Source organism: Saccopteryx leptura, chromosome 1 (assembly GCF_036850995.1).
Source record: "Saccopteryx leptura isolate mSacLep1 chromosome 1, mSacLep1_pri_phased_curated, whole genome shotgun sequence".
NCBI classification, from domain to species: Eukaryota; Metazoa; Chordata; class Mammalia; order Chiroptera; family Emballonuridae; genus Saccopteryx; species Saccopteryx leptura.
This window is the reverse complement of record NC_089503.1, coordinates 351111980-351133609: the sequence shown is the minus strand read 5'-3', so window position 1 is coordinate 351133609 and position 21630 is coordinate 351111980. Positions and strand designations below refer to the sequence as shown.

Sequence of the window (21630 nt, the reverse complement as noted above, 5' to 3'; positions counted from 1 at the left end):
CTGGAGGCTTGCAGAGACAGGAAGCGAATAAACAAAGGAAAACCTGCTTTTCACAGTGGAGGGTTAGGGATCAGGAAAACTGCCCCCCCACGGTGGCAGTGGCAGCTGAGGCAATCAGGGAACCACACCTTGCAGTGGTGAGAGGGTGATCTGGGAGAATCGCCCGCCAGGGAAAGCACCTGTGTAGCTTTTCATAGAGACATGTGTGGCTTTCTGCCATGTGCTCACACACTAACTGGGCAAAGTGCTTGCAGCTGGGGAAACAGCGAGCAAGCCTAACAGCTGTTTTCCCCATATTTGTCCTGAAGGAAGAGTTCATTTATTTGTTTGACAAGACACAGGGAAGATTTTGTTTGCACTTCTTTCCCTTGAGGCCGGCAGATTTTATTACATTATCATTCATTTATTCATTTTTATTGTATTCTACATTTATTGAGGATCAATTATTATTTTTTGAACATCAGCCCTTTAGAAAAAGTGTTTCTACTAAACTTTATGCAGTTTTCGAAAGATGTATTAATGCCTCTTTAGTGGTGAGATTCAGACATTTAAGTGTACTTGACATTATCACCGCCACCCACATCATCATCACCATCATTATCGGTCTCACCATCATCTTCTTCATAGTGAATAGAACTATGTTCATGATCTTATTTTCCATCTATAAGAGCAGGACGCCTCCTGGTGAGTGCCTGCTGGTTGGGAAGCACCACTTACTTATCGTGCCAACACTCCTTTCATCTTCCCATTGAGGCATTGGGGTCAGACATGCTCTCTGAATGTGTCTGTGTCCTTCACTGGCTTTTTCTTTTGCCCCCAAATCTTGGAGAGTTAACAAGATTTAATCTTGGAGAGTTAATCTTGGGGTGTTTACTTCCTATTTTTTTAAGAATTAAAAAAAGTTTTTATGGCTCTGGCTAGGTAGCACAGTTGTATGGAGCATCGTCCTGATACATGAAGTTTGCAGGTTCAATTCTCGTTCAGGGCACATACAAGAATCAACCAGTGATATTTCCTTCTCTCTTTCCTTACTCTCTCTCTCAAAATAAATAAATTAAAAATAATTTATACTTGGTCATTTATTGTTTTCTGTGTTTTCTACATTGACTATATTTTTCATCTTGATCCAGTAAAGATGTTCTTAAATTTGAGATATTAGCTGAAATTTCAAAGAAAAAAAATGATGGCATTCAGTTTGAATGGCTTTCTGATGGAAACAAAGCTCCTGGTCCATTGTTTCATGATGGTAGATCAAAGCAGCGCCATGGTTTTATGAGAGGGGATTAATGAGTGTGGTGTGTGGGCAGATCTCCCGGGGCAGGTTTTCACAGGCAGCTTTGCCAGAGAGCTCAGTCTGAACTTGTAGTTGCGTGAGAATTATTTTTAAAGGGTGTGAGCTCTTCATTCACATGTCTTTGCTATTGTGTGGGACATGTATAATATAAACAGGTAGGTGGTGTCTGAGGATAGAGGTCCATCATGGACTCAGGATGTGCTGGGGCCCTGAGGCCAGGCGACTTGACTGCCCCTTCATTAGTGGTTGTGTGGCTGTGGGCAGCTGTGATCTCAACAGTTTTATCATCTGAAGAATGGTGGTTCCTGCTTTTTACAATTACTCAGTTATTGTGAGGATTAAGTGAGCCAAAATGTGTAAAGCAGTTAACACATAGTAATTATTCAAGAAAATGGTAGGTGTGATTAGAAGAGAATTGCAACAATCATGTCAGAGGCAATTATTAATCACCTACCGGGAACAATACTAGGAGAGAATGAGAAGGGATTTAATGTACTAATTATTGAGTTCTCCATAATGCCAGGGACTTTCTGCACAATATTTAATTGTTTTTTAAGTGAGAGGGGTGAAGATAGACTCCTGCATGTGCCCCGACCAGGATCTACCTGGCAACCCCTGTCTGGGGCCGATGCTTGAATCAACTGAGCTATCCTTAGCACTTCAGGCCGACTTTCTAACCAATGTAGCCACTGGGCTGAGAGAGAGGAAGAGGGAGAGAAGGAGGAGAGGGAGGGGTAGAAAAGCAGATGGTCACTTCTCCTGGGTGTCCTGACCAGGGATCACATCTGTACATCTGCACACAGGGCTGATGCTCAAGCCACTGAACCACCGGCCAGGGCTGCAATATTTAATTTCAATAACTCCATGAAAACGGCACTCTACTGAAGCTAAGAGAAAAAATTAATTTTCCTCACTTAACACACTAAATGGTAAAGCCTGAATTTGAAGTTGTTTCTGAATTTAAAGGTCTTCTACTGCCTGGAAAAGCGTGAAATAGTTTTTGTTTGCTTTAGTTTGGAATATCAATGCAGTGTTGTATCAATCATCTTCTAAAATCATCTTCACGTTTGCTGGTGGGAGTTTAGACCTGGATCTAATGAAATACAGTCTGGATCTGAAGTATCACAAGGTGCAATGCTAGCTCTTCTCCTAGTTTACTTTGGGCTTCTTAGAATTTTGGAGCTGGACTGGATCTCATAGATAAAAGCCAATTTAATCACCTAATTCACAGATGAGGAGGTGCAGGGGTGGTGTTTGGCAATTTGCCCAAGGTGAAATCGCTTGGTGGAAACTGATTGCAGGTCCCAAAATTTGCAGCCCAGTGCTATCTCCATTCTACTCCAGGTAACTGGAGAGCTGTGTGCAAGACTGAGGTATATTTACAAATGTTGATGATTATTATTTTTTGATACAGAAGGAAATAAGGCTAACTAAGGAGTTTTAAATGCTTACTTGCGTATTTGTGCAAGTTTCTTATTTCAGCTCAAGGTGGAGTTTCTCTTTATGGACTAATAGCTCTGCATGGGGTGGGGGTAGAGCTAGGAGCCACACAGATCTTTCTAAAATCCGTGGCAGTGTTTCTCAAAATTCCAGTAGTACTTATTAAAAATGCAGATTTGTGGCCACTCCCTTAAGGCATGAGTAAGGTCTAGGAATCTAAACTTTAAGCAGTCACCACAGGTGATTCTTAGACACCTTAAAATGAGAACAGCTGCCCTTCAGTACCTAAAGAATTTCTTGATCCAGTACCAGAAAGCCTGAGCAGCATGCCTTTACAAGTCGATGATGATTCATGCCCCAGAGAGGAGGCCCCTCCCCGACTTCCGTGCTTGCCTTTCAGGCAGCCCCCAGCCCTAAGCATGGGTGTTCATTTTAAGCAGTGGAGGGATTTGGGTTTGATTATGAAGCAGTGACTGAGTGAGGTTGAAAGTGAGCATACTGATTCGTTAAACTCCAAGTTAAACATTTGCAGCCTCTCTCCTAAACACGGAATGAGTCACTGTCCCAGTGACTCACAGGGCTGTGATGGAAATGGAAATCAGATTCTAAGAATTTGGGCAGAGTGACTGTTTGATCCTTTGTGTCAGCGGTTTTCAAACTTTTTCATCTCGTGGCACACGTAAACTAATTACTAAAATTCTGGAGCACACCAAAAAGATATATTTTTTGTTGATCTGACAAAAAAAAAGTAGGTATAATTTTGATTCATTCATACCGGACAGCTATTGTTGTCCTGGCTTTGTAATATTTTAATTTGACAGTTAGGTATTTCATGCTTTAAAAATTCTTGCTGCACACCAGTTGAAAAATCACTGCTGGTAGAGCGTCGGCCTAGCGTGCGGAGGACCTGGGTTCGATTCCCGGCCAGGGCACACAGGAGAAGCGCCCATTTGCTTCTCCACCCCTCCGCCGCGCCTTCCTCTCTGTCTCTCTCTTCCCCTCCCGCAGCCAAGGCTCCATTGGAGCAAAGATGGCCTGGGCGCTGGGGATGGCTCTGTGGCCTCTGCCTCAGGCGCTAGAGTGGCTCTGGTCGCAACATGGTGACGCTCAGGATGGGCAGAGCATCGCCCCCTGGTGGGCAGAGCGTCGCCCCATGGTGGGCGTGCCGGGTGGATCCTGGTCGGGCGCATGTGGGAGTCTGTCTGACTGTCTCTCCCTGTTTCCAGCTTCAGAAAAATGCAAAAAAAAAAAAAAAGAAAGAAAAATCACTGCTTTATGTTGTTAAGGGGGCTTTGCAATGCATAAGCTAGTTATCTCTGCAATTACATTTCTCCCCGTTGTTATTATTTGCTCTATGGCTGCATGTGAAATGTGAATGAATGAGGGATAGGGAATTAGAAGAAGGAAGGCATTAGAGGAAGTTCAGAAGTTTCAGGAGGATAACATATAATAGTAAAAGTTCAGAAGGCTGGAGTGTTTTAATTTTTGTTTGTATAACAAATTCAGTGTGGTTTTTAAGTAGAGCTTCTTCTGTGTAACCCTGTGCGTGGTACTGTTTTACCTTTTACACCCAGAGCTATACAAATGTCCATTGGTAAATGTCCCACCTCTGCTGACATATTTGGCATTTGGTGGGAACAGTTATTTCTCATCTTAGAGAAGGGCACGGTGTGCCAGAGGAAAGGGCCGATGGTTGGAAGTGGGGTCGTGAGAAGATAGAGGTTTGTGTGTGTGTTTTCTGAGAAGATGTTACATTCTGCTTTAGATAGAATAAGTTTGAGGAGACATCGAGATGGAGATGTTCAACAGATAGTCTTGAAATTGTAGCTACAGAGAGATTGTAAGCCATGTTTTCATTGAGGCAGACATTTGAAGTCTTGGTGGGAATGCATGAAAGGTACAAGAGAGACAGTACTTATGGAAAGAATGAGACTGATGACAGGAGCTTGGAAGGAGGAAAATAATTCAATGAAATAGGTAGACAGTGAGCAGCCAGAGACAGGGATAGACTTGGGCAGCCAGAGACAGGCATAGACTGGCGATGGTGAGATGTCTCAGAAACCAAGGGAAGAAGGAGTTATGAATGTTTTCATAGTGCCAAGTGACCCAGAAGGTCAGAGAAGAGAAGATGAGGACAAAGAAAAGGGCATTGGTGATCCTCAAGTGAATGGTTTTAAGTCGAGTGTGGGGAGGAAAAGCCAAGTTTGAAGTAATAAATGGGTGGTGAGAAAATATAATCAGAAGGGTAGATCACTCTTTGCAGAAGTTTGACCACTGAAAGGAGGGAGGATTGTTAAAAGGCACAGTGCAGAGGTAAAGTTGATGTAAAAGTGAGGGGTAGATAGTTTATGGGTAAGAGATAGTGGGATCAGGATCAGGAATTTAGTTGATGTAGATTATCCTTTAAAAGGTATACTTTTCTTTGATGTAAGAAAGAGGAGAACGAGTAAGGAAAGAAATATATATATTTTGAGGTATGAACTTGAGATGAAGAATAAAATTGAAGTACGGTTTTAAGAAAACTTTGCCATTGTTAATCTGTCTGCCTCTAATTATACAGATGTGTCATCTCTTTATTGGAAGCGGGAATAAATGTTAAAAGTAGTGGCTAATTGGAGAGAGCAGCACAGATTGGAGGTGTGCCTTGGTGCCCTGACCTGGGTCCCTGCTGGGTTGTGGGATATTGGAATGGAATGCAAAGGCTGATGCTTGTACTGATATGGGGGAAAGGCAAAGAAGAGAGTAGAGAAAGGGGCTGTTCATGGTGGCAGTGAGGAGAGGAAAAATAATTTTCCTTTCTCCTTTTCTAAAACTTTTTCTGGCTGGACTAATAATCAAACTGACATGAGAATGGAAGAAAATACCATATTTATTCCATACGAGGGTTCCATGACAATATATATATATTTTTGTGTGTGACAGAGACAGAGTAAGTTAGAGAGAGGGACAGATAGGGACAGACAGAAAGGGAGAGAGATAAGCATCAATTCGTCATTGCATTACCTTAGTTGCTCATTGGTTGCCTTCTCATATGTACCTTGACCGGGGGACCACAGCAGACCGAGTGACCCCTTGCTCAAGCCAGCGACCTTGGGCTCAAGCTGGTGAGCTGTGCTCAAACCAGATGGGCCTGTGCTCAAGCCAGTGATTTTGGGGTTTTGAACCTGGGTCCTCTGCGTCCTACTCTGACGCTTTATCCACTGCACCACTACCTGGTCAGGCAGGGGTTCCATGAGAATATGAGACCTGCAGCCAAATCGGGCAGTGAAGACTAATATACCATACACCATCTTGAGCTAAGGAGAAGTGTGGGGGTGGTGGTTGTAGTTTGGGACTTCGAAAGGCAGAGGGCAATTCACATACTGATAGAAAAGCAAAGGATTGGTAAATAAAAGTTTGCTGGGCCATCTTTAACAACGAGACAGAGAGGACTTTGATCAAATGGGCCTTGCTAGGTTCCTCCCTATCACACTAAGTTCATATTAAAATATAGTTACCTGTGATTATATCTCCCTCCTGCAGCAGTTCCTCTAGCTAAATTTTTGTAGGTAGTTAGGGGGAAGGTTGAAGTTTCTATCTGAATCTTTTGTTTCTTAAAAATAACTGGCTTAAAATAATATCCCAAAAGGCATGTTTTAAGTGATAAATTATGTTTCCCCTCAGTAATATGCCTTACTTCAAGCTTGAGGGGTTGGGGTGGAGGTATTTTATTCTTTCCATTGTTGTCAGTATGAGTAAAAAGTGAAATCGTAATTCATTATTATCTTAGTCTGGGCTAAGATGACCATGATAGCAAAGATGCAGTGACAGACCTTGAGAAGGAAACAGTTATAGTAAATAGTCATAGTGGGTCCTGGTCTCACTCTGTTTCTTCTACTCTTCACTTCTCTTAGGAAATTCCATGATTTGACTTTCTTTCTTGCAAGGGTGAGGGTGAAATAGAAGATTTGGGAGTCAGGTAGGGAGGTAGTGGACAGGTCTGTGGGTCTTTAGTTGTCAAGAAATGATTTATGAATTAAAATCTGAAAACCAGAGTGGTAAGGAGCTTGGAAATAAATGAGGAGGAGTTTTTTAAAGAGTACCTGGTAGCTTCCTTTTGGCAGGGCAATGTTAAGAATTCACATTTAGTCTGTCTGGTGGTGGTGGAGTGGATAGAGCATTGACCTGGGACACTGAGGATCCATATTCTAAACCCCGAGGTCGCTGGCTTGAGCACGGGCTCCTACAACTTGAGTGCAGACTCACCAGCTTGAACGTGGGGTCCCTGGCTTGAGCATGGAATCATAGACATGATCCCATGGTTGCTGGCTGGTTTGAGCTCAAAGGTCGCTGACTTTGAGACCAGTGTTGCTGGCTTGAGCCCAAGGTCACTGGCTTGAGCAAGGAGTTACTGGCTCGGCTGGAGCCTCCTAGTCAAGGCACATATGACAAGTAATTAATGCACAACTAAAATGCTGTTACTATGAGTTGATGCTTCTCATCTCTTTCCCTTCCTGTCTGTCTGTCTCTCTCTCTCTTACTAATAAAAAATAAATAAAAGAATTTACCGGCAAAAATAATTTAGTATTATAAATTTATCTTCCACTGAAATATCTATTAAATCTCCTCAAGAATATATCATAGTTAGTTAAGACAGGGCATTTACCATTTTGAGAGTTCTAAACATTTGTTTGGCACCAAATTGTATATGGCACAATACTGGGTGGCATAAATGTTTGGTGACCACACAAAGTTCTTGTCCTTATGTTCCACATAGGGAAGCAAAACAGGTTTCATTTCTTGTAAGAACTTGAGTTCATGGTAGAGACTGCGTGGTGTGTTGTGCTGATGATGGTTTCAAGATCAAGCCTGGGTTTCTTGGACTAGAGAGTAGATTAGCTGTGTCTTCCTTGGCCATAGGAATGGGCGCTGTGGTATGAAGCCTGCGGATGAGCCTGCTGGGTGGAAGAGGGATGACTGCTTACAGGGTTGCATAGGGGCTAGAGGTAATAACAACATGGACAAGAGAGAAAAGACAGAAGAGTCGGCGTGTGCAGATACTAACACCAGAGTGACTAACCTGGTGGAAGGAAAGGGAAACATTATGAGATTTTGTTTGGACTAATATTTTGGAAGAAATAGCCAAGTCTGTCCCAGTTTGGGAGACACAGTGGGCCAGAATGGGTGCTCTGAGGGCACACTGGGATTGGACCCTTAGCACTACCTGTTACTACCTCTGTGGCCTTGCAAGTCACTTCCTCTCATTTAGTCTCAGTTTGTTTGTTTCTTTTAAATCTCTTAAAAAAAGTATTTTTCCATTGATGAGTTAGAGGAGGGAGAAGCATCAACTCATTCCACTTAGTTGTTCCTTTTAGCTGTGTAGTCATTGATTGCTTCTCGTATGTGCCCTGACCAGAGATGGAACCTATGACGTTGGTGCTCCAGGACGACACTTTATTCACTGAGCCACCTGGCCAGGGCAGTTTCTTTATTTCTATAATGGTAATAATAATAATAATACCTATCTCAGAACATTGTTGTGAAAATGGAATGAGATGGTGTTTTAAAACTGCACTGTCCAGTACGGTAGCCACCAGCCATACCTAGTTTTTAAGCGCTTGAAATGTGGCTTGTACACCCCGAGATGTGGGCCGTTTGTATGAAATACACACGGATTTTGAATACGTAGTACCAAAAATGCAGCAAAATTCAATAATTTTTATATTGATTACATGTTAAGTTGTTAGATTTTAGATATATTGGGTTAAATAAACTATGTTATTGAAAATAATTTTACCCATCTCTTTTTTTTCTTTTTAGTGCACTTACAATGTGTAAATTGCCTTACAACATTTATCATAGTGCCTGCCACATAGAAACACTTGGGAGTGTCAGCTAGGTTGTGCCTCACAAGTCCCAGTACCTGTAGTACATATTAGTACTGATGCCTCCCTCAGGCCTGTGGTATGAGGCCTGTTCTCTCTGTTGATAGCTGTTCGATTCTGACTTGAGTGGGCCTTCCACCTTAATCTGTATCCGTTGAAGAAGGGAGAAGTCTTCCTGAAAAGAGAACCATACTTGTAAGGGTGGAAAGGACCAGATGGTAAACAGTGTAGGTTTTGGTGGCCTTCTGGTCTCTGTGGCAGCTCGTCAGTTTTACCCTTGTGGTGAACAACAAATGAGAGTGCCCGCTGACCATTGGAACTGGATTTATGGAATTTGAATTCGGAGTTCATATAATTTCTATGTGTCACAAAATATGGTTCTTTTGATTTTTCCCATCTATTTAAACATGCAAAATCATCTTTAGTTCACGAACTGTACAGAAACAGGCGTGGCTAGGTTTGGCCCATGGGCCACAGATTGCTGCCCCTGCCATGATACCCTATGCATTTGGCAGCCCAGGGCCTTGTCCGACTCCTGGCTTCTCATTTGTATCAAACCTGTCAAACCTAACGTCTGTTTTACACTGTACCCTTTTATTTATTTTACTTATAGTGGATTTTTGTTTGATATAACTTTCACTCAGCAGTGTAAATGGAACAAAACATGATTTATGAAACTCTTATTTATTGAGATGTTTGTAAACAAGGGATTCAGGAAAGAAAGAAGTTAGAGATTTTTTTTGTTTGTTTTGCTTAAAATACTTGAGTTTTCTGTATAGATTGAGGTCACTAAAGAGTTACCTTTTAAAGTGACATTAAATTGTAGAACAGAAACATTATATTGTAATGTTTTGGTGGAAAACCCCATTTTTCACTTTGCTTATTGCTATAAAAAATTGCTGAATAATGACAGAACATTTAATAACTTGGTAAAGAAGTCAAAATATTCAGGTTAAAAATGATATACCTAAGTTTATTTCTATACAGTATATTACTGAATAGTAGTGAGCCACCAAAAATAGATAGGCAGTAATTACTAAGACAGACATATATACTGTAGCAAATCTTTTTTTTTTTTTCCATAGTGGATATTTCTGGACCTAGTGGACTTCCAATTACACACTCCTCCTTCCTTCCAGGGATTCTCTACAGAGCTATTTTGTGAGCACAGATGTCAGAAGAGGCAGCATATGGTGTTATAGAGTATGTTTAAAAAGTTAAGGAAAGGCTAGTTTTTGTGTGTGCTTATTACACAATTTAAAAATAGCTTTGACTCTATTTGTAAATCAAAAGGCCAGTTCTCAGGCCTGTGCCAAGCGTGAAGCCTTAAAACAAGGTTTCTTTTGAGTGTCTTAGTGGAGTTGGGAAGGAGAAAGCATCCTGAAGGGTTTTAAGACCGACTTTCTCTGGGTATACACAAGAGCGATCTGTGTTTTACAAAGCTCTGTACAGTAAGGTTAAGAAGTACTTCACCTGACGGAGTGTATCTTTTCTCAGTGATTTAAAAGAGTGCCATTCAGGGTTTCGTGGTGTGGTGATTATTTCTCTTGTCTGATGGAGCCTTGCCAAATGAGAGAAGAGTTCCTAACAACATGTAAATACTGTGTGTTTTTTCCTCAGCCTAGCAACAGCAGAGAAAGAGATCACCATTCCTCATCAACAGTCCCACTACAGCACTTTCAATTTTATGTTCTCGTGGTGTAAATTATTGCTAGAATGTTAGGACTTCCAAATAAGACTTAATAAATGCCTAGGGGATTTTAAATTACATTTGTAAATTTAGAGGGACGGCAAGTCGAAAAAAATTTCAGGTACTTAAAGTTGACCTTTCAATAAGGACACATGAGACTAGTGTGTGGGCCTTTAGTTGGATCTCCCTACTCACCTTGGAGTCGCTCCCTGAGTCTAGCGAGAATCAGGGGTGGGTAGGCCTCTCTGCCCCTACACTTTGGCTTTTGGGGACAACTCCTGTTTCTGGCTCTGCCCTTCCTGGCTCTATGAGTGGACATGGTCACGTGTCAGAGCCATGGGACTCAGGCATGTCGTCAGCCCCCTGTTCCAATTTCTGGCTAATAATAAGAGAAATCTATCAAAGGTTTTGTTGGTGGCGGTGAGAATGAAGGCCAGGTGTTAGACCCGTGGTGTCAAACTGGACCTTGGTTCAGAAACATTGGTACTTGAGTTCTGGCTGGGAAAGAATTCAGAGGCAAGACTCAAACTATAAGAGAAAGTTTATTCAGAAAGTCACTGAAGTAGAAGAAATGGGGTTGGGAAACAAGTTACAGAGGCAAAAGAATGGGCCCTTGGAGTTTGGGAGAGAGAAGGGTAGAGGTAACCCTCCCGGGGCAGGGGAGAGGAGGGAGGGGAGAGAGGTGTGGGCTGTGCTCCCAGAAAGGAGAGGGTGCTGGGTCCTCCCTCCTGAGGGCTTTTCAGATTCTAGGGGAGGTCCCTAGGGAGGATCTCAACAGAATATTCATCAGTTTTCCAACTGTGTCCTTTTAGGGTCGTGGTCTCTACTGATTGGTTGGCACCAGGTCATTAATTGATGCTGCTGGACCTGAGGTCAGCCTTGGCCTTGCTTGTCTGGTTTTGCTGTTTTTTTCCGGGGCCTGGAGCTACAACTGAGACCAAGATGTATTCTGATATAGGTGATAACCGCATTGTCCTGGGAGCTTAATGTTTAAGGGTTTTCTCTGGCCTCCTTTTTCTTCACCCCGAGGGGCCAGGGTCTAACGTGCATGACCAGTGATAGATAGCGGAGGAAAGGTCACCCTGGGTGGAGGTCCTTGTTTTCCCAGGTTAGTGGTTGCTAGGCACCTGAAGCTTTCCACCCTGGTGACCTTTTGTACCTGGCCTGTTGTTCTTGCTCTGATCTTGTCTAACTGCCTACCATGGTCTGACTCTATTAAGAGCTACATTAAAAAGAAAAGTTCAATGAAATGAGATTTCTTGTACTTCAAATCTGGGTAGCTGGTTTTGAATTGCTAAAATGCTTGCCCTCCAATTCATCAGACTACTATTTATTTGGATTGTAGACCCACAGCTGATTTTTACTTTTTCCTTGGTCGGTGTCACTTAGATAAACATAAATTAAGCCCACCTCCCCCTACTTAATCTCTGTACATTGGCCAGTGGTGAGAGGCAAGCTGTGTGTTGGGCCGTGATGGAAGGGAAGCATATTGTTTCCTCCAGTCACTAGGCTGACAAAATAGTCAACCCCGAAGATTTATCCTAACGTAACGAAAAATAACTAACTCTCAACAACCGAGGGTACAGATTTCTTGGGGTTCAGGTCACTGAAGTTTAACTTTTTTCAATTTTATTCCAATGGGGAACATTGTGGTGCATGCTTTGCTGTGCCACCCAGATCCTTCAGGGATGAAAGATTTATTGCTTCAAACTCTGGGAGTGTTGCCACAGAATGCTCTCAGAGCCAGGGCTCTGGGGATTACGTCAGCTAAAGGGAGTCGCCTTGTCCAAGGGACACCCCTCCTTGGGTGGAGGTCCAGCCAACTCAGGACAACGCTCCAGGGCCGTGGCAGCTTCTGAGTGCCCCTGTGGACATCTCTGAAACCTGCAGCTCTCTCTCTCCCTCGCCCTCGTCCAGTTTCCTTCTCTTCCCTGCCCTCTTCCAGGTGCCAATCCCAAGACACTCCCTACAAAAGCTCTTGTACTTGACTCACTACCTCAGAGTTGGAACAGATGTGGGTACTGGTTTACTGTGCTTTGAAGAGGGATTTCTCAGATCTTGAAATTAACTTCAAATGCATCAGAACTGTGTAGTGTGAAGAACTGATAGGAGAGTTGGGAAATGTTTTGGTTTTCATATATCCTTTTCAGAAATGGTTGTATAACACGAGTTATTTTAAAATTAGTTTTGCTGCCACAGGGCTTATTGTATAATTCTAAGGGTTGGAAGAAACATCATGGAAGCAGAATCCTTAGGTTCTGGTGATGACTGACGTAGAGTTGGGGGGAGAAAGGAATCCAAGGTGAAGAAGATTTTGAACCTTTGTGACTGAGAGAGTGGTGATGTCAGCATAAACCATCAGGCTTTCCAGGCTGTGGAACTTTTATAATAATCGAAGGTAAGGGGAAAGAACAAAAGTACAACTACTGTTCTTATGCTGAGAGGCAGTACAGAGCAGTGGCTTAGAGAGGGACCCAAGAGCCAGGCTGTCTGTGTTAGGATTCTGGCTTCCTTAACTTCTTTCCTGTGTGATCCCGGGCGAGTCATTTAATCTCTCTGTCACTCAGGGTTCTCATTTGTATAATAAGGTTAATAATACTTATTAGGATCATGGTGAGGATGAAATCAATTAATATATGTAATAATTGTAGGACACTCTAAATAATATCTATATTATTATTCTATTTACAAAATTAAAAATATTATCCACAGTCAGAGCTGTTGGTAGTTTTATTGCTTCTGAGCAAACCCTTAAGTCTTCCATCCTCCAGACCAGCACTGTCCAACCCAAGTACAATGGTGCCACCTATATAATGTGACATTTTCTAGAAACCACATTAAAAAAATATAAAAAATTGGATGAAATCAATTTTAATAATATGTTTTATTTAACTCAATAATTCATGAATATTATCAGTTCAATGTGCACTCACTATAAATATTATTGAGATAGTTTACATTCTATTTTGTTGTTTTAAGTCTTAGAAATGTGAGGTGTGTTTTACACATGCAGTGTATTTCAGTTGCTACATACCCACTTGTGGCTAGAGGCTGCTGTACTGGACTGGGCAGCTTTAGGTTTGCTAGTTAACCTTTTCTATATCAAAGGTGTTCCAGTTATTTATTACTGTGAATGAGCCAATTCCAAAACTTGGTGGCTTAGAACAACAATGGTTTCTTATTTCTCATGAGTCTCCCTCACCCAGCTTGGAGATAAAATTGATGATTATTGGCTGAATCATTTATTACCATGAATTGCAACATTTTCTAGTTCCATGATTCCTTCTACATTTATTAGCTGGAATTTTATGGTAAAGATGAATTTTTTCTTCTTTCCCATTTAGTAATCTGTTTAATATATAGCAGTACAAACTCCTAGACTCTTCTTGTTTCTTCACTTGGTTATAATCCATTATTTATTTGAATGTTCAAGTTGCCTGATCATTGTATATATATTTATATAGATATAGTCATATATATAAAATTTTATTTTTTTGCATATTTCCCATATTATCTCTGCCCCCACACATGTATAGCTTCTGCCATTATTAACATTCGCCAGAATAGTACTTTAAAAAAAAAATTTTATCAAGGCTGAACCTACATTGACCCATCATAACCTCATAATCACCCAAAATCCATGGTTTACCTTAGGATACACTTTTCTTTTCTTTTTTTTTTTTGTTGAGAGGAGGGGAGGCAGAGACAGACTCCCATATGTGCCTCGACTGGGATCCACCCAGCAAGCCCACTAGGGGGCGATGCTCTGCCCATCTGGGGCCCCTGCTCCATGGAGACTGGAGCCAATTTTTTGCGCCTGAGGCAGAGACCATGGAGCCATTCACAGCGCCTGGGACCAACTTGCTCTAATTGAGCAATGGCTGCAAAAGGGGAGGAGAAGAGGGAGAGGAAAAGAGAAGCAAGAGGGGGAAGGGTGGAGAAGCAGATGGGCGCTTCTCCTGTGTGCTCTGACCAGGAATTGAACCCGAGACTTCCACACGCTGGGCCAACACTCTACTACCGAGCCAACCAGCCAGGGCAGGATTCACTCTTGATATTGGAAATTCTATGGGCATGGACAAATATATAATAATATAGCCATCATTATTATATATAAAGTATTTTCACTGCCCTTAAAATCCTCTGTGCTCTGCCTGTTCATCTCTCTGCGCCACCCGTGGCAACCACTGATCTTCTCCTTCTCTTCATTATTTTGCCTTTTCTACAAGTTCATCTATTTGAAATTATACAGTATGTAGCCCTTTCAGACTGATTTCTTTCATTTAGTAATATGCATTTAAACTTTCTTATTTTAATGGCTCGATAGCTCGTTTCTTATTGACATTGTGTAACATTCAGTTGTCTGGCTGTACCACAGTTTATCTGTCCACCTACTGAGGGACATATCGTTGCTTCAAGCTTTGGCAATGATCAGTTAAGCTCCTATAAACAGCTGTGTGCAGGTTTTTGTGTGCATATAAGTTTTTAGCTCCTTTGAGTAAATACCAAGGAGCATGATTGCTGGAGTGTATGGTATAAGTATGTTTAATTTTTTAAGAAACTGCCAAACTGTCTTCTGAAGTGGATGTACCATTTTGCATTCCCACCAGCAATGTGTGAGAGTTCCTATTGCTCTATATCTTGGTCAGCATTTGCTGTTTTGGATTTTGGCTCTTATAATAGGTATGGAGCGGTACCTAATTATTGTTTTAATTTGAATTTCCTTGTGATATGGAACATCTTTTATTATGCTCATTTGACATCTCTTTATCTTTTTTAGTGAGGTGTCTGTTGAGGTCTTTGACCTATTTTGTAATCAAGTTATTTCCTTTATTGTTGAGTTTTAATAGTACTTCATATGTTTTGGATAACTATCCTTTATCAGATGTGTCTTTTGCAAATATTTTCTGTAAGTCTGTGGCTTTTCTTCTTATTCTTTTGACATTGTCTTTTGTAGAGCATTTTTAATTGTAATGAAGTCTAGTTCTTATCAGTTATTTCTTCATGGATCATGTCTTTGGTGTTGTACATAAAAAGGCATCATCATACCCAAAACCATCTACATCTTTTCCTTATGTTATGGAATTTTATAGTATTGCATTCTACCTTTAAGTCTATGATTTGTTTTGAGTTAAATTTTGTAAAGGATGTATAAATTCTTTATCTAGATTAATTTTTGTTGCATGCTGATGTCCAGTTGCTCCAATACCATTTGTCTTTGCTCTATTGTATTGCCTGTGTTTCTTTGTCAAAGAACAACTGACTCTATGTAGGGTGTTGTATTTCTGGGCTTTCTATTCTCCTCCATTGATCTATTTGTCTGTTTTCCCTTCAATACAACACTTTCTTGATTACCATAGCTTTATATAACGTAGGGATCAGGGAAAATTCTGCCATATGATAAGTGTTCTAAACTTCAAATTATTTTCATATTGAAATGTTTTAAGTTTTTCAACCCAAATATTTCGCATGGCCTGACTTTTTGATAAATATTTTTATGAGACAAAACTTGTCAAGTAAATTGTCTCTGTTTGTGTTTCTTTTGAATATTTCACCAAGTTTAGTTGCTGCATTATCATAAGGCTTCTCAATTTCACTTCAGTTCAGTATAAAATATATCTATTTTATTACAAATAAGAACTAATGACTGATAGATAGAGAACAGGCTGACAGCTGTCAGAGGAGAGGGGGGTTGGGAGGCTGGGTGAAAAAGGTAAAAAGATTAAGCAAAAGTACTCCAAACAGACAAGTCACAGACACAGACAAGGGTATGGTGATTACCAGAGTGAAGAGGGGGAGGTAGAAGAGTGTATGGGAGGATAAATGGTGATGGAAGGAGACTTGACTTAGGGTAGTGGACACACAATACAACATGATGCCTTACAATACGGATGATGTATTATAGACTTGTATACCTGAAACCTATAGAATTTTGTGAACTGATGTCACCCCCAAATACAGTCAATAATAAAATAAAATAAAATAAAATAAAAAAGGAACAACTGTAGCCCAAAGTCAGCATAAAGAAGGAATTAATAAAAATTAGAGCAGAATTAAATGAAATAGAGAACAAAAAAACTACAAAAATTAATGCAGCAAAGAGCTTGTTCTCTGAAAAGATTAATAAAATTGACAAACCTCTGGCTAGACTCACTAAGAAAAAAAAGAAAAAAGCCTCAAATAAACAAAATCTGAAATGAAAGGATGAAGTTATGGTGGATACCACAGAAATACAAAGGGTCATACAAGAATCCAATGGAAAACATATGCCTCCAAATTAAATAACCTAGAACAAAATGGACAAGATCTTAGAAATACATAAGCTTCCTAGATTTTACCATGAAGTATTGGAAAATCTAAAGAGACTGGTCAATAGTGAGAAAATTAAAATAACAATCAAAAACTTCCTAAAAAGTTAAAGCCCATGCCTGGATGGCTTCACTAGTGGATTTGTTGAATTGCTTTCCTGTTCCTGAAAACATGTTTGTATTTTATTGAGGCCCATTGGGGCAGTGATCTTCAGAGTTGATGTGCACACATCTGGGAGTGCGTAAGTCCATTTATAAGGAGGTAGGAAGAACACGTACCGACTTTTATTTCTACGATTCTATTGAGCAACACTAAGAAATTAAGGTTTTCTAATATTTAATATTTTGAGAAAGTATACATATTATATATATATCTATATATCTCTCTCTCTATACCTTTATAACTATAAGTTGACATTGGTAATGTGTACTAAATATTTTATTGATTGAATGCTTTTTCACAAAAATTTGAAGACCACTGCTATATGGGCACACTGACATTTCCAGTGGAGAACTTTTCAAACTTTCTGGCATTATAATGGCTTACATTTATCAAGTGTTTCCTTTGCCAGGCATTATTCTATATACTTTACAGGCATTGACATACTTATTCCTTAAAAGGCATTCCTTAACAATTCCTTATGAGATTGGTATGATTGTTAGTGTCCTCATTTTATGGATGAAAAAACTGCCCCTGGGGAGTCACATAACCAGGTCAAGGGCGGGGTTAGTATGTGGCTGATTCAGGATAGATCCGATGTGGTCTGATTGCAGAGGCCACTTGCTCAAACCCTTGCTCTGTACTGGGCTGCATGCCTTTCTGTTCCCATGGGATAGACGCGTGCCCTGCAGGAGGAGAGGGACCATGTTTGTCTTGTTTATTGTGATACCCTTAATCCATATTTCTTAAACGAATGAGGGAAGTGAGTGGCACTGTTTCTGAATTTATGTCACTTAAGTGGGAACTTTGGATAAATACTTTTATCTTTAACATGAAACACTATTTCCCTTAAAATAAATGGATCTGATGAGAAATTGCCATAAGTTGAATTAGTAGTCCTATGTTTAGAAACTTGACATGAAAAAAAAAAAGTCTGGATCACTCTAACACTAATGAGTCTGTTATGAGTCCCACCTCACTCCTGACATGACTAATGTCTTCCTCTTCTTCCTTTATCATGAGGGTATGAGAATGTTAGAGATAAACCTCAGATTCTATCTTTACACTGCCTGAGAGTGTTGTTCAAAGGCGATAACCTTAAAACAGCACCAAGAGCAACAGCAACCATGACAACAAAAATGATAATGGAAATGAGAAGAAGAACTTACTAATTTTTTTGGGGGGGTTTCACTCACTGATAGCCTTTTAGTCTGGCCCAGTTTTCCTTAATTCTTTGGCACAAGGATATGTAATAATCTCTCAGTTGTTCTAGGCATTAATAAAAGTTTTTGGTTTGACCAAATAAGTTTATGATTCCCTCCATATGCAAAAGTCTTAGGGGAGTTTTGGGAGTTCTGTGTTACATCATTAGGTTCGAATTATAACTCTTTCCCCCCCTCCATTTTCCTTTTAGGCTCTTTCGAGACACTTACTCTTCCATCGGTAAGTATTCATTAAAAATTTTGGTTTTAGAAATGTACATTGTATCAGTGAACTAAATAAATTAATATTTTATTAGTTTTTGTATCCATTTAAATTCCTTGTAAGTTTGGCTTGAATTGCGTTCAGTTCTACCTTCAAAAGATTTAAGAATATTATTCCTTGCCTGACCAGGTGGTGGTGCAGTGGATGGAGCATTGACCTGGGACTCACGTTCAAAACCGCGAGGTCACCAGCTTGAGCGTGGGCTCATCTGGCTTGAGCACAGGCTCACCAGCTTGAGGGTGGGGTCACTGGATTTTATTGCAGGGTCGCTGGTTCGAGTGTAGGATCATAGATATGACCCCCTTGTCACTGGCTTGAGCCCAAAAGGTCCCTGTCTTGAAGTCCAGGGTTGCTGGCTCAGCTGAAGCCCCCTGGTCAAGGCACATATGAGGAAGCAATCAGTGAACAACTAGAGTGCTGTGACTGTATGTTGATCCCTTTTGTCTTTCTCCCTTCCTGTCTGTCTGGCCCTCTCTTGCTCTGTCTTTCTTGTGCACGTGCGTGCATAAAATAAAAAAAGTAGTACTTCTTCAGGGAGATTGGTTATTAGACCCTTCAGACTTATAGCAGAGATTATCCTCTTGTAAAATAGAGAAGTTCACTGAGGGAAACTGGCCCAGACTGACAGTACAGGAACCTGGGCTAGCTTGGTCCTGCTTCTGCCTAATGAGCCTTGGGTGTGCAATGAACATTCCATCCTTAGTTTCCTTATCCTGGAAAAGGACTGAGCCATATTAGGGTCTGAAGCAAAAGGAAATATCAGTAATACTGATCCTGTCTTTGATTTAAATTTTAATTTTTTGTTCATAATTTATTAGCATTATTTTTGATATTTTAAGCTATTTAAAATTATGAAATAATGCTATTTATTTTTTAGTATAAGTTTATTTTATTTTTAAAGTTTTATTTTTATCTTTATATTTTGGTAGAGGGAGAGAGAAAAACAGAGAGAGAATGAGAGAGAGAGAAAGAGAGGCATCGACTTATTGTTCCACTTAGTTGTGCAGCCATTGATTGTTTTTCATATGTGTCCTGACAGGGGCTCGAACCAGCGACCTTGGGGGTAGAGCCAGTGCTCTTGGGATGGAACCAACGACCTTGGAGTTCATGAGGATGCTCTATTCATTGTGCCACTGGCCAGGGCTATTCTTTATCTTGACTACTGAGTTTTTTGGCACCCCTTTAAATATTGTACCTAAGGCAAGTGCCTCACTCCCCTCCCCCTAGTCCTGGCCCGGAAAAGGGGATAAGACACTGCCTCTGTTCCCTAATGGGTACCCGGGAGTGAAATGAGACGAGACAGTGCTGTAAAATTTGGTGTTGAAGTGCAAAGGGGGTTATTACTTTGTTGAGAGAGAGTCATAAAACCTGATTATTAAATGTTTGCAAACTAATCCTACTTCCCATAGCTTTGATTTGGAAGTGTGTACTTTTATCACACATTAATGTACAATAGAGTAGACCACAGCATGCACCAAGGGATACAATTTGGCATATGTTTCTGAGACTAGAAGACTAATGACTTTGACCTTGACACATGACATACTTATGTAGGGTCAACATTACCTGATGAACTGGATTCCTCATTAGCACTTGCAGTTACTTGTCAAGCACATTCAGAAACCACATTCATTTTGGGGGGATCCTAGAGAACAGAGTGCTCCCAAACAGTACCTTATAAAAGTGATATATTTATATATATTCCATAGCTGTTACGTTTCGTAGTATGTTTTTCTTCTGAAGACACATCCTTTTTTTCTATTATTAAATAAAGCGGAAGTGGGGAAGGACATCACAGGCAAAGCGGTGAGAGGGTAACCAAGGTTGGTGACAATAAAACATCAGGTTGCATTAATGTAACCTAAAACATTAGATGCTGGCCACCAGTGCCTGTGTAGATAATACTGCTTAGAGAGCATTCCAATGAGAAGAGTGAAATAAATTTTGTGTAATATAATTGTCCTAGAGCAGAAAAGGGTGGGATTTAAGGTGAGGAATCACAGCTTAAAGCACAGTAACTATCTGGTTTCCTCAAAGAAGTCTTCAGTTTCACAGGCCAGAAGTGCAGAAAGGCTAAAAAGAGAAGGCATGTAGATGGGATAAGAGCACTTAGACTTACTCCAGTAATGCTCATAGAAACTGTACTTGTCTGAGCTATCATTAGCTGGAAATTTGGCTACTATTATTCTTTTAAGTCTAACGTCCTATATATGTCTTTAATATTGTTATTTTTATTATCTGTAGCTATAGCAATTATTTATTTACAGCTCTACTAGAGATTATATTTAGCACTTATTCCTTTCTAGTAGAAAAATTTTAAAGACTTAGTCATAAAGTGTCTGGAAAATTTGTTAACACTAGGCAAAAATAGAAGGTTCTGCATTTTTATGAATTTTCGATTGAAATAGACCCAACTTTCAAAGGGCACTTGTGTTCTGATGTTTGTAAATGCAATATTTTAAATTATTTTTTAAGATCTTCGTGAATTTCTTGCTGTGGAATATGAATATCTGAATGCATTAAAATAAATATGCTTTTAACATCTGATAATTGTGTCTATTTTTGATATACTAACAGCCTTTAAAAAGTGTAAATAAAAACATAATTGGTGCTTAATGCAATGTTTTCACAAAATATGCTAGAAAAAAAATTCTTTTATTCACTTTGTAAATAAATTCAACTTAAAATGAGGGAATGATTTTTTAAAATTAAAAATGTTTTTAAAGTTTACGTTAAGTAAAATTACCAATATATTTTTAATAGAAATAATCATCTCAAATTTCTCAATTTTATTTTGAAAATTATTTGAAGTTTCCATTGCTCTTAGTGACTGCTGTTTTTAATGAAGTAAAAAGTAGGAGAAATATGATTATACTGTCTGTTTCCATAAGACAACTGATATTTCAGAGAAGGAGAAATGGCTTTAGACAGTCCAGATTAAAATAAGAAATCCATTCATTGTCCATGAAGGACCTTTTTGAACATGCCTTTACTCAGAGTGTGTGTGTTTATTTATTTATTATGTTTCTTTTACTTTTATTTGTATTTTTGAGAGAGAGAGTGAGAGACAGGAAGGGGGAGAGAGGATGAGAAGCATCAACTCCTAGTTGCTTTCACTCTATGTGCCTTGACAATGTACATTTGCGCAAGCCAGCGACCTTGGACTTTTCATGCCAATGACCTTTGGGCTCAATTTGGCAAGCTTTGGGATCATGTGGACGATTTCCCTGCTCAAGCCAGCGACCCCCTCATGCTTATGAGCCCATGCTCAAAGCCAGTGACCTTAGGGCTTCAAACTGGTGATCTCAGCTTTCCAAGTTGATGCTTTATTCACTGTACCACCACTGGTCAGGCCAGTGTGTATTTATAAAAAAACAAAACAGGCTTAG

The 21630-nt window shown here is 40.1% G+C and overlaps 1 protein-coding gene across 2 annotated transcripts in view; it reads left to right on the top strand.

Moving 5' to 3' along the window:
• The window catches only part of CD109 (CD109 molecule), a 135846-nt gene that overhangs the window by 4250 nt on the left and 109966 nt on the right, over positions 1-21630 (top strand). For both annotated transcript variants that reach the window (XM_066359017.1, XM_066359018.1), the window contains exon 3: positions 18171-18199. In XM_066359017.1, the coding sequence (XP_066215114.1) occupies positions 18171-18199 (29 nt within the window). The remainder of the gene's footprint in view (positions 1-18170; positions 18200-21630) is intronic.